General features: G+C 48.5%; 1 protein-coding gene across 5 annotated transcripts in view; it reads left to right on the top strand.

Annotated features, from left to right (window-relative positions):
• ADAMTS3 (ADAM metallopeptidase with thrombospondin type 1 motif 3) overlaps positions 1-13,562 on the top strand; it is a 69,072-nt gene that overhangs the window by 7,561 nt on the left and 47,949 nt on the right. For 4 of the 5 annotated variants that reach the window (XM_017837964.1, XM_017837962.1, XM_017837965.1 and 1 more), the window contains one exon: positions 11,148-11,548. In XM_017837964.1, the coding sequence (XP_017693453.1) occupies positions 11,148-11,548 (401 nt within the window). Of the gene's footprint in view, positions 1-4,745; positions 4,850-5,611; positions 5,640-11,147; positions 11,549-13,562 lie in introns of those variants that run through there. The other variant, XM_017837961.1, reaches the window with a different exon arrangement.

Raw genomic sequence — 13,562 nt, 5'->3', positions numbered from 1 at the left:
ACATTCACGTCGGGACTGCTGGCAGCCCTCCTCCAGCTACTGGGTTTGTTCTTGTGTCATGGAACAGCTTTCTGGGATAGAATCAAAGAAACTGCTGTGACAAAAACTACTGGTGTGACAGGTTTGAAGTATTTCATGAGGTAACCAGGTAACATCCTAACTCTTCGGAGCAGGGAGATCCAAGCTGGAACTGAATCAGCCACTCCCACTGGCACTGAGGGAACTGACTTTTAACAGGATATTACTGATTTTTACTTTTCATTTTTAATTTCTGTGGTGCAACTTTTACCTTTTCTGAGTTTAGGGAGTCACATCAGGAGAGCTGATTTTCATTATGTTTGAGAGGTAAGGGAGTGTTGGAAGTGTGCAACCTCCCTCCCTCCAAAGGGAAACTTGTTTTGTGTGAATCAGGGACAGAAATGCAATCACTGAAAAAATACTCACCTTCTCTCCCTGCAGTCATCCCTCTCCCCAAAAGTTTCTATAAGAATGTGACTAAAACCAAAGCAGTTGCTAAGTTACAAAGGAATAGTGTGGAGCTGGTGAAGCCAGCGGGAGGTGCACATAGAATCCCTGAATCGTTTAGGTTGGAGAAGACCTTCAAGATCATCAAGTCCAACCATTAACCTAGACATGGAACAGGGTTATCATTTCTTTTGAGGGTTCAGGGTGGGTTTATTTGCATTTTATTTGGCACACATCTTTTCAAAACTCGCCACCTTAGAACAGGAATAATTTTATGGCATGTACCTATTATACAAAATTCACAACCACTACCTCCTTCCTTTCCTTTTTATTTTTCACAATGTACTTTACAACTGCAATTTTCGTGTCTCACATTTTTTCTCTCCGGTTTCCTGTGGTTAAATCTTGACCATAAATCTTAGGCTGCTTTGTTAAAAATAACAGGTGCACTATATTTCTTCATGTAACAATCTGCTAGATTAATAGTGGCTTTAAAACAATTAACTATGTCTGTTTGGTTTAATAGTCTGTTTTAATGCACCATGAAGGAGAAACTGGAGGCATTGTCACTTACAGAGAGCTTGTGTTTCATCTGCAGTCTGGTGATCCTTGTCTGGCACCTTGGTACTGGGATCCCCTTCTTACACAGATAATGCCAAAAAAAGATTCTTGTGCAGGTTTGGAACTGAAATGACAAGTCACTGGGTGGCAAATGAGGTTAAAATTAATTTAACCATGGTATCTCAGCCAAAAAGGCTTTAGGAGCATGACCGGAGTTGTCACACAGGGCAGCTGGAGAGGAGGTGGGTTTCTGCATTGTAATGGCAATATTTTAGACATAAAATTTGATTCTTGTGAATTCTACTTTTTATTAAGGCTGGAAACCTGAGCAGGTCCTGGACACATGTTCTGGTGTGTCATAGAGTAGGATGTGGGTCTCCAGCCTTGCCTCATGGGGGATCCCCCCCTTGGCTTATATTTCCATCCGGGCAGGCTCCATGGAGAAGGAGAACCTGAGGCACAAGGTCATTAAAGGAAGGCAGGATTTTACACCAAAGTCAGGTTTCAGCAGAAAGAACAGAATTAATGCTTTCCAAACTGGCTGCTTGTAAGAAAGATCATCAAATGCACATAGCAGATCAGAAGCTCAGTAAATTATCATTATTCCTGGATATCAGGAAATGTCACTGCAAAATGGAGCATTAAACCACGTATGTGTGCAGGATTGGTGAAGACTGGGATTTGTCTGGACTATAGGTATTATTCCTAGATGTTACATTTAAGTTACACTATACATATGACTCCTAGATGTGATAGTTGAGTTTACAAGGGGCTTGTCTCAAAAAAATCAATATTTGAAGCCTGTATTAAGTAGCATTGCAAGAACTCCTGATCAGGAACTTCTCTTGGTCCTTTAAATTTCTCAGTTTGAGTTCTTGCTCCAATTAAACCTTACTTTGAAATTGTTTTGTGTGCGAGAGGTGCTCCAGATAGGTAATGCCACGTTTTACTCCCCAGAGTGTTATCCCTGCCAAGTCCTGCTGCAGCCTTCCCGCTCCAAACCTTGGCCCTGTGCAAAGCCTTCCAGATTTCAGTGCCTCTTTGCTTCAGGGCCCAACCTCAGGTTCATAAAATATTTGTGGCTGTCAGTCTCGTGCCTCAGCCAAAGCTGCACAGATGCGGAAAGCCTGAGGGATTTTAGAATTGCAAATGCTTAACAGATTTTTAACAGATATATATATGTACATGCATATGTAAATACATATATGCATATGTATGTATATCAGACTTGAAATACAACACGAAATCTGTGATTTCTTTGATAATAGTGGGGCCAAGCTGGGCTGTTGGAGATGAGAAATGGCTTTAATTGAACTTCCAAATACTGCCTCAATTTACATGTGTTACAGCTGTGGCACTCGCTCTTGGTTTTTAGTAGAAATAATGAGGAATCTCATTTTAACACCTTATTTTTGCTCCCTTACAATTCTGTCAAGCCTTTGACAGACCACGAAACAGAATATGTGCCCTGGCCCCCAACCCTGTCTGTTGTGTATCTTGGTTTCTTTGACATTTAGAAACTTTTTAAGCCAGTTTGGGAAAGTTCAGAAATGGAGGAGGGGAGGTAACAGACACAACACTGTAAGGGTGTTTTTAAGAGCATAGGAACAGCTCTCCTAGAGGTGAGGAGTTTGGATCCCTTTGTCTGTGGGAGGTGTCCCTGGCCATGGCAGGACTGCAGGAGGTGTAAGGTCTCTTCCAGGCCAAGGCAGTGATTCTGCCATGCCAGAGGCTGCCCCTGTCATCAGCCTGCAGGAGCACTGGGGCCGTGCAGGTCCATGGTCACCCTGCAGACAGGGGTGTGCTGGGCCTCGGGTGTGTCACACCACGGCCATCAACCAGGGTGCACTAAGTCAGCTCAGGGGTCGCCTAGGGAACATCCATGAGGGAAATAAAACGTGGGATAGCTGCACAGGACGGGAATTACCTTTCAGTGTAGAATTTGGAGCTGGCAATTTACAGGCCCCTCAGCCTTTCCCGTTCTGGGCTGTCCCAGAAGTGGCTCCGGCAGCTGCCGGAGGTTATGGTGTTGGTGTGCTGAGTGTGACGGGCTGCTGTGTGTTTTATGTACAGAAATGATCCTACACGTGTAATAACAGATACATTCCCACTCTCAGAAAAATTCCTTTTATTTTTTTGGCTTCGTGAGAGAGCATGGTGCAGTTCAGGACCTGTGTCCTCTGAAAGAGCAGGGCTGCTGTGGTTGGAATATTGAAGGTGTCTCCTGAAAACTGAGCCTGGAGCTCTCCTCCTCTTTAATGGTTTTTTTGAGGCAACTTAGATTTAGTAGAACTAGTATTTTCTTTTTCATGTAGATAGGATTCTGATGGGCAGGGTCAACTTAAAACTCCTAGTTAGACTGTCACTGCTATTCTGAGAACGTCTGAGCAGCAGCAAACTGTGTCTGTAATACGTGAGGCCATCAGAAAGTGATTTGGGTTAGTCATGATGTCTCACAGGAGTGGTATTGCAGGAGGTACAACAGAATGGTTTTAAACTGGATTTTATATGGGTATCCACATGTTCGGAACACTGGCTAATTCTGACCCTGACAAAATTCAGTCCTCACTTTGAGTACTGTTTAGTCTCTGGCTCCTAAAAAGTGTTCACAAAGGTTTTGTTCCACCCTTGGGGGTGGCACAGTGATGTCTGTTACTAACTGGTTACACACAATCTCAACTGTGTGACATCTTCTAGGGAAAGAGAAGGGACCAAGAATATACAGAGTGTGTTTGTGAAGATTTCTGCCTGTGGAAGGTCCTATGCGAGTGGATTTTGGGTTCTGCCCAGGCTGGACACCGTTGCTGTTTGTGTTGTGTGCTGAGCTCCTGGCTGGTGGGGAGAGAAGTCACTTTGGTGTCGGACTCCAGTCCAGTGGGAGCCTTGGGAACTGTTGTGACAGGACATGGGGTGATGGTTTTAAACTGAAGGAGCTTCGATTCAGGTTAGATATTAGGAAGAAGTTTTTTATGATGAAAGGAGTGAGGCCCTGGCACAGGTTGCCCGGAGAAGCTGTGGCTGCCCCACCCCTGGCAGTGTCCAAAGCCAGGTTGGATGGGGCTTGGAGCAACCTGGGCTAGTGGAAGGTGTCCCTGCTCATGACAGGGGAGTGGAACTGGATGAAGTTTTAAGGTTCTTTCCAACCCAAACCATTCTATGATATTAAGACTCAGTAGCTTTCTCTGCAGTGCCTTGAGTTGATTGGAAATATGGAAGCTTGGGGATGTGGTCCCAGGCTGGGGAGCTGCCGTGGGAGTCCCTGTCAGGGTTTGATGCCAGCATCCCTGTGCAGGCAGCGCTGGATGGCGGGATGGACGGATGAATGGATGGATGGATGGAAGGGAAGGTTGTTTCTTGGTGGATTTCAGGCACATGTGCCAAGGACGGGGAGCACCAAGGATGCCGCGGGAGCGCGGTGGGAGGACTTCTCAGTGTGTGTGTGTGTGTGTGTGTATGTGTGCGTGCGCGGAGCCGGGCGGGTTCCCCGGCGGTTCCCCGGCGGTTCCCGGCGGGCCGGGCCGTTCCTGACGTGGAGCGCCGGGCCGGCCGGAGGCGGAGCCGCCGCGGGTTTATCAGCGCCGCGGGTCGCGGCGGGCGCGCAGCAACAGGCGGCGCGGGGGACCCGCCGCCTCTCCGCCCGCCCGCCCTGCCGGCCCCGGCCCCGGGAGCCGCCGCCGGAGGGCAGGGAAGGAGCGGCAGGAGGAGGGAGCGGGCGGAGCGCGGCCGGGGCCGGGGCGCGGGCGGCCGGCTCGGGATGGTGCTCCTGCCCCTCTGGGTAGTGGCAGCCGCGCTCCTGGGGGCCCGCGCTGCGCCCGGCCGGCAGGTGAGTGAGGGGACCCCTGCCCTGCCCGCCCTTCCCCCGGGGAGCCCCCCGGCCCGCCGGGTCCCTCTGCCCGCCGCCCCGGGATGCGCCCCCAGGTCCTTCCTTGTTCGCTGGCTACCCCGGGATCTGCGGCACCGGGCTGGGCTGGACCGGCGGCTGTCCGCCCTCCTCCGCGCCGTACACCGCCGCATCCGAGCAGCCCCGAGCCGGGCACGGCATCCCCGGCCCGGGCTGGCGACTGCAGCGGCAGCCCCTTCTCTCCAGATCCCGTCCCCCCGGGTCCCATTCCCCTACCAAGAGCAGGTACCACCCCGTGGCATCAGGTCACTGCCACAGTCCCTGCGGTCACTCGGGAAGTCCACTTGGCTTTCCAGTTCTCTAGCACAGATCCAAAGAAGCGCTGTCAGCTCTCTGCCCCTGCACCCGTACTTCTTGGAGCTCATCACTTCCCTGGCATTAAAGCCTTGCTATGGCCACCAAACTTACTGTTTGGCACAGTGTCACAATATATAGAAGGGGTCATTCAAAATCAGGATTGCTTAGCAGCTCCCTTTATGTTAAACTTGCTATAGACTTTGTTAGTATGTTGGTGAGAACAGCTGTTTATTCAGTTAAGGAAGAATTGCCATCCCTGGAAACCAAAAGCAGAAACGTATAAAATAGTGTAGTGCAGACCAAGTGATTTTTCAGCCTTCTGCCGTCCCCCATTGCATAGTAATTGCACTAACAACTTGGTGCATGTGTTTCTTTTCTCTTCTGCAGGCTGCTAAAGAACAGCAGATCCAAATAGGTAAGTCTTTTTAGCTATTGTTGGTGATATCAAAGCAGAAATAAAAGAAACAAGCTCAACAAACTAGTGATTTTCTGGAGAAATGATCTGTATGCAGGCGAGCATTCCCCACCATTGCCACCCAGGAGCATTTGTAGTTGCACGGTGACGTGGCATGGATTGAATTTGCATGTCCTCTCGTGCTGCAGTTTGGCATCCTGATGTGTCTGTGCTTCCCTTCTGAAATGTAAACCTACAGAAGTTATAAAATCTGTAGCTGTTCGCTGTTGCCTCGTAGACTGATAGTCCTGGGTAAGAATGTGCCATGCAGCGAGTTTTGTGTCAGTGGTACATGCAGGTGCTGAAGGGAGAGGTGCCTGTTTGTGCCCGTGAGGTGCTTCATACTGAAACTTCAGCCTGTTGGACTCCTCCCAAAGACAGGGAGGATGCACCCACTGTTTAGCTTCAGGCGTGTGTGTTCATTTAGTCTAATGGGTAATTGGGTGCTCTATGGATTGGAAGAGGTGGTGGGAGGATGTGGAAGCTGGCATTCCCTCTCCAAGGGCGTTAGTGCCAGGGAATGCCATCCTATGTGCTCCTTGCCTTACCCAGTATGAAGTGAGCCTTTCACCATGCTGTTGAGTGTGTGTCCCTGCACACGAGTGGGCTCTGGAGCTCTTCAGCAGTGGGAATGGACCCAGGCAGTTCTGCTTCCAGTTGCCGTTAGACCCCCTGCCCTGAGGTTTTGGTTCAGGTTTTGTTCAGAAAAGAATTTCAAGCATTTCTGTAAATTTTGGAAGTCTTGTCTCAATTTCAGTTCTGGCACTGCATCCTCCTGGGCTTAGGTTGGCTTCCACTGCGATCACTGAATAATTGGAATGGAGATGGTGAGGTACATTTAAAGCTAACTGGCAGACAGAGGGTTTTTCCAGTGGTATGCTGATCCTGTGTTTTATTTCTAGTCCTTTCCATGAGAAATGGGTTGTATTTGAATTTCAGAAACCATAAGCTATATAGGAATGCATCTTTTAAATTACACGGTACATCAGGCAAACTCCCTGAATCTGGAAGACAACTTTCTGTCCTTTAATGTCTTCCTCTCTTTCACGGCCTCAGCATTGCTGTACTCAGAAACGTTTGGGGCTCTATTTCGTCCTGTAAATTCTGATTCAAAAAGTACAGAACCATAGAATTCCAGAATGATTTGGACTGGGAGGGACTTGAAAGATCATCCAGTACCAACCGCCTGCCATGGGCAGAGACATCTTCCACTTGACCAGGTTGCTCCAAGCCCCATCCAGCCTGGCCTTGGACACTTCCAGGGATGGGGCAGCCACAACTTCAAACTGTGGCTTCCTCAGCTGAGAATGACTTGGAGGTAAAACCTGCACTGGGATTGTCTCAGATGTGCTGTCCTACTTCTGAGCCCCTACCAAGTGTCGGTTTGCATCGCTGTTGTGTATTTTGAGTTGGCCCAGGGCTGGCTGCTGTCAGCAGCTGATCTTTTCGCCTGAGAAGTCACTTAGGGCAAACTAATGCACCTGGGGGTTTATTTTTGTTAAATATCAGCACAGACTGCACTACAGGCACAGGGAGTTACCACATTTAATTACCTGCATTCATGCACAATGTGCTGCAGTGCCTGGGGGCTGTCAGGAGGAACTGGTTCTGTGTCACTCGTGGCACAGTCAGCCTGAAGGTGCTGATGCTCGGGGCTGTGCTGCCTCTTCACTTCTCCTCAGCCTCCCACACAGCAGCTCCATCACTGCTCTGTGCCACTTCTGTAAGAAATCTGGGATCTGACCCGTGACACAATGGTGCCAGGCCCTGCTGCCTGCAGAAAGCACCTGCAGCTCTGCAGAGGCTGCAAAAACACCACATCAGCCTTTTCTTGAGCTGTCTGTATCCCTGGGGCCAGTGACAGCAAAGTACAGCAATGAGGGCACCAGAGCCGTGTCCCACATCAGCCTCTATCCTTGCAGTCCACTGCTTGTACTCATCCAACTTGCAGTGTCCAGGTATAGCACAGTCTCATCCCTCTTTGGGTGCTGAGTTGTGAGGGAATTCTCAAGAAACCCATTGCCCTTTTCTGTCTTGTCTTTCTCTGTGGGTGTTTCTGCCACCTAAAGGCAGCCAAAAAGAGCAGACAGTAGTTCTGGAGGGATCCAGGTTGTTGAGAGGCACCACAACTGCTTCTTTGTTTCTGGAAGCCACCGGCCAATGATGGGGACAGAAAATGGTGATGACAGAACCCCTGCTGGGCTTGTCTGGTGGTCTCCAGCCCATCTTGTCCTATAAAGCATTACTTTACTGAGTGACCAGAGCAGCTCTGTGTCATTCCCTTGTGCTTTCCTGCGGAAGCGTGATCTCCCGGAGCGTGGCACAGTCTCCCTCTGGAAACGCTGTGCTCTCCATCCCTGCAGCAGCAGGTAACTGTTTTTTCCCCAGTACTTTTCCTGCCATCCAGCAATCTGGTTGTGTCACAGCCTGTGAATTCCAGCCAGAAGGTGCCGGCACAGGAGTGCTCTCAAGGTGTCACCTCAGATCCGGTCCTCTTGCTGAGGCTGTGTTTTTGAAATCTTCTCAAATAGATGTTTAGGCATTTGGAACTCTCCTGTGGACAGCCACGTTAGGAATTTTTGATCAATGTATTTCACAGAATCTTGTGTCTAAAAAAATAATGTTTTTCCAAATGCAGGTGATAAAAAAGGAAAAAGTTTAGGATTCTGGAACCCCAGCTGTTGTACAGTGCAAAGACAACTCCTGGGAGAGCCAGCAGTGTTAATTCTGCAGTTTAATGAGTATTTGAGAGGGAAAAAAACCCAGCTCTCTTCAGAGGCATTCTCTACCTAATTATGTTTTGGCACACAATGAAAGAATGTGATGTTCCTTCTTAAGTGCTTCCTTTCAACTTAAACATTGTGCAACTGGAGCAGCAGTTTAAAGCCAGATTTAAAAAAAATGGAGAAAATTTGCAGTTAAGTGCTTTTCCTCTTGCTCTGATCAGCACTGTCAGCTTGGAATTAGCAGAGCAGATCGACTCTGAAATTTTAGCTTAGGAAAGGGAACACCTACAGCTGGAATAGCATTTCCTCGGAGCGTGCAGTCTGTGGAAAAAGGGTAATGTAAGTCAGCGGAGGAGTTCAGATGTCTTCGGGATTCAGTCATGTCCCATTTAATTTTAATTGCCTTTGAACAAAAGGCATTTCCTCTTCTAGCTCAGCATTTACAGGCTCTGGAAAGGGCTTTTGCTGACTCAAATCCTTGACAGTTCTCATTTTCCAGCCTTTGTTCCTACCTTCTTGTGGCTAGCTGGCTGTTCTTATTAGCAAAATAGCCTTTTTTTTTTTTTTCCCTAACCTGTGGAAATGTGGGAATTTATCTGTGAGATGTGCAGAACAGTTTCTCTGTTGTGCAGTAAGCACAGAATTCGATCCCCAGACTGTGGTGCACTGAACCTCCCGCTTTAAAAGAAAAGGACAAGCCACACGGAATCTCAGCAAGGTAAAAGGCGGAATGTCAGCCTGGGAATGAAGTCCCAGCCCTGAAGCCCCGGGAATGTGAGGAGCAGTGATTTTTCTTTGACCCAGTTAGGATGTACAACCCAGCAGCTCTGTCTTCTGTGCATGGCCCGGTGTCTAATTAATAAAAATTGCTTCAGAGTTTTAATTTGGTCCCTTCTCTAAGGAGATGGACTAGCAATCCTGGCTGAGAATTCCCAGTGCTTTAAATGGGAATTATCCTAAGGATAATGGCCTAATTAGGATGCCAGTTTTAGAACCTCATCTTGTGGGTGTGTGGCAAAGTAGGTGAAGTTGGCTGCTGCTGAAACCCACCCTGTGGCTGCTGACTGTAGGATATGGGGTAGCAGTGGGCTTGGAAATGACTTGTCACATTCCTGGGATATAGTATTTGTATACTAAGATAATTTGTAGTGCAAGAATTGAAATGTCTGTGTTCGTCCTACTAGTACCACACATTGTTTTTTGGTCAAATTCCTCAGTAAGTGACCTGAAGAAAACGAAAAGCAATTCTGTGAAGCCACTAGGAACATTTTCCTCCTGAAGTTACTCACTGAATGTGTAAGTCCTTTAAAAGCAGCAGCCTCTGCTACCAGGAGAGAGGAACTGGCTACTGAGCTTTTGCTCTGTTAGTTCTCAGCCCAAGTGTGAGCCACACTGCGAGCAGGTAAAACTTAGCTCGCTTAATTAAGTGCATTTATTTGAGGAATTCTCAATGGCACTTAGTGCTACCATCAGAGCCACCCAATCTCAGAGGTCTTTAAATGGAATTGTCAGTAATATCACTCTAATATTGCTTTCACCAGCTCTCCCAGGAGGAGAGGAGCTAGGGAATGCCTGTTTCGGTGCTGAGTGTCTTTAACTCTCACATAGTGGAATCCAGTGGCTTAGGCTTAGGCCTTGGTCCCGTTGGGAGCAGCATGTGGCCCCACAGCTTGACCTGGCCCATCTCCTCTTACAGCCTGGAAATGGGACACCGAGTATCCCGATTGCTCCCACGTTACAGAGGCCCCACCAGGTTTGTTTTACACCGGGGTGACATTACTTGAAGACACGTTGCCTTGGCCAGGGGTCGTGCCACTGAGCTGCTCTGGTGTTACCAGCAGTGTGGGTTTGCTGGGGTTGTGGCTCCTCTCTGTTGCACTGAAGTGCAGGATGTAGGTAAAATCTGTGCAGTTCTGTGTTGTGGGGTTTTTTTATTAATTAGCTTTTCTGTTGTTTTTGATCTCTGTCAGTCAGAGGAAAGGCAATAGCAAGTTGCTGGGTAAGGGGATTTGTAGAGGGAAAAGTTTTTGCCTTTACCATTGCTGGCATGGATCAATTTATCAATGGCATGTGATATCCACTGGATTTTTTTCCCTGTTTTTATTTCCTGAGTAACCTGTATGCAAATTGTGGTTGTAACCAAGCCTGGCACTTAATTTTCAAAATCTTAATGAGGGTCCTGACACAGGAGTGAGCAGTTCTGTGCCAGGTGTGCAGTGGAGCTGTGTGGCATTTCTTAGGGGGAATTGGGAAGGGTCGCTGCCTCTCCTGGGGCTGTGGAGCAAACCTGAACCCCAGGGAACTGCCCAGATAAACGTCAGTGAATATTTCAGGGGTTTCTCTCTTAAGTTTTATAATAACAAATGAGAGAATGAAATCCTTCCCTGTGAGGTGGTGAGGCCCTGGCACAGGTTGCCCAGAGAAGCTGTGTCTGCCCCATCCCTGGCAGTGTCCAAGGCCAGGTTGGACGGGGCTTGGAGCAGCCTGGTCTAATGGAAAGTGTCCCTGCCCATGGCAGGGGGTGGCACTGGATGGTCTTTAAGGTCCTTTCCAACCCAAACTATTCTGTGATTCCATGAAAAGGGAGGAGCAGTGACATGTGCCTTACGTTTTCCTGTGTTGGTAGTTCGACCAGGAATCCTCGGCTGGGAATTTTGGAAGGGGAGGTGTGAGTTAGCAGGGTCCTTGAGTCTTAAGGCTCTTGTTCTAATTTGAGTTTGGTTTCGGGTGTTTCTCTTGGCAGAATTCCGAAAAAGCAGGCCGAGGCCGTACGGTTTGGTGATTCCCATTAGCACCAATGCAGACGGAAGCTACAGCTCCAACATCCTCTCTGCGAGTCACCAACGGCGAGCGCCGCGGGAGGTGTCCCAGAGCCCCAGACAGCTCTACTTCAACGTCACTGCCTTCGGGAGGGAATTCCACCTCCGGCTGAAGCCCAACACGCGCCTGCTGGCTCCCGAGGCCGTGGTGGAGTGGTACGAAGACTCCGTGCAGACTGGGAGCAATGGTGCTAACGCGAGTCACGCTGGGACTGCTACGGAGCGCTTGTGGAAGAGGGAGCCCCTGTGGACCAACTGCGCCTACGTGGGGGACATCACGGACATCCCCGGAGCTGCCGTGGCCATCAGCAACTGTGACGGGCTGGTAAGGCTGCTTTCACGGCTCCTGGGTCTGGTGTTTGCTGCTCGCTGCACAGCTTCTGTTGCTTTTAACCACGCCTTGCTAATGATGTCCTTTACAGAACTTAAATCCCTTAGAAAACACTGATGGGGACAATCCTACTGCTTTACTTTGGGATAATTCCTCTGAGGCTGGTGAGCAAAGCCCTTCATGTCGCCGGTGTGAGAGAGAGAAATAAAACCTGTGTCTTGTTGGGTGTCCTTTTTACCCTCATGAGGTGTTACAAACAGGAAAATTAATAACAAAGACATTTTTAAATGTAAAAGGTGACCTTTTGATGACTGAATTTAGAATCTGGCATCCAAATCATCCCTCTGTAGCACTCTCAGGTAGCAAAATCACAGGTTGCCCTATACTCCAAGAATAGCAACTTTAAGTTTTAAAGAGTTTATTTATAAAGCGAGCATGCTTTTTGTTCTCTTAGATGCAGTTTTGTTTCATCAGGAGGTGTCATATGAGAACTGAGTGGGTCACATCTGTTAAGGGTTTGTTCTCAGTCTGTTTGTGAACACTTGGGATTTTATTGTGGCTCAGCAGATGCCCAAATCCCAGAGTGAAAGGCTGGGCATATATGGATCCCACATACCATTCCTGGATTCAGTCATGTGGTAAAGCAAGGCAGCAATACTCACCTTGTGCTCCGTGAGGCCTGGGGGCAGCAGTGGAACACGCCAGCAACATCCAGGGAGATGAATGTCCTGGTTACCCTCCTGCTGTTTGGGACAGCAGTCACATGGAAAGATCTGCACCAGGCATCCCTTCTTGGCAGTGGGTTTGCCTCTTCCCCTCACGTACCACTTGGTCATGATCTGATTCCATTTTGCGATGAGTCCTTGCTAGGAAGGCTCCCACCTCGCAGCAGGCTGCACTCACTGTGGGATTACTGCAGAAAGGGCTCCCAATACCCATTCAGACTGCAATTCCTTGACTTCCCTTGCTTAAAGCAAGGAAATACTGGTGGTGGTTTGACCAGAGGTGATAACCTATGTCAGTTTGGTGTGTTTTGGAGGGCTTTTGGTGGGTTTTTTTAGGAGAATCTGTTGTCAATGTGCTATGTTTATGAAGGCCAAGCAGACATCTGCCTGGCTAGATGCAGCTTCTGATGGCATCCTTCCAGTGAATGAGACCCTGGGACTGGGAGCTGGATTTTAGCAGTAATCCTGAATGAAGTTGTTGTGTGGAGACAGCACGTGAAGACAAGAAATTGGATTAAATGGAATTAGACTAAGGAGTGCAGCGGCTCCGGCAGAGATTGCCATGTGGCTGGCAAGCTGCTCCTGGGCTGTTTGCAGTTAAATGAAGCCAGAAGAGACTTTTCAGTGGGGGAAAGGCCTCACACTGACAGGGGGCAGGGTTAGGTGGGATATTGGGAGGAAATTCTTGGCTGAGGGCGGTGAGGCCCTGGCGCAGGTTGCCCAGAGCAGGTGTGGCTGCCCCATCCCTGGGAGCATTCAGGGCCAGGTTGGGTGGGACTTGGAGCAACCTGGGATAGTGGAAGGTGTCCTTTTTTCCTCATAGCACCTAGGAGAAGCACTTCATGTACTTTCCATGGTTTTAGGGACTGGACTAGGAGAATGTGGGCTTTTTTCTTTGAGGAGAGGAGTGGATAAATGCTCCTGCGTCACTCTGTCTCTGTTTGTCACAACCTGAGCTGTTGTTACATCTCTGGGAGTGCTAATCATGGGAGTGTGACATAAATAAATAATCCTGAGGAGTTATTTAATGTGTTTTTTCTCCTGGTATCTCGAGAGGTAGCAAAAGGAACTTGCAGTTACCATTGCTGGCTTCTCTGTTGCTGTACTGTGTGTCTCTTAACCCAGCTAGAATATTTGATCCTCAGTGTTTCCCGAAGATGTGAAGGGTGAGATAATGTGGCTTAACAGAAACTGGAACAAGAGTGAGAAATTCTAAGGCCATGTGTATGTCTGTTGGAGAGATTTATTTTTGACTTCAAAGGAATTTAGACACTCTCCAGAGT

The sequence above is a fragment of the Lepidothrix coronata genome, unplaced genomic scaffold (assembly GCF_001604755.1).
Source record: "Lepidothrix coronata isolate B3197 unplaced genomic scaffold, Lepidothrix_coronata-1.0 Scaffold318, whole genome shotgun sequence".
NCBI classification, from domain to species: Eukaryota; Metazoa; Chordata; class Aves; order Passeriformes; family Pipridae; genus Lepidothrix; species Lepidothrix coronata.
The sequence above is the reverse complement of the archived record's forward strand: the minus strand, read 5'-3'. Positions and strand labels throughout refer to the sequence as shown.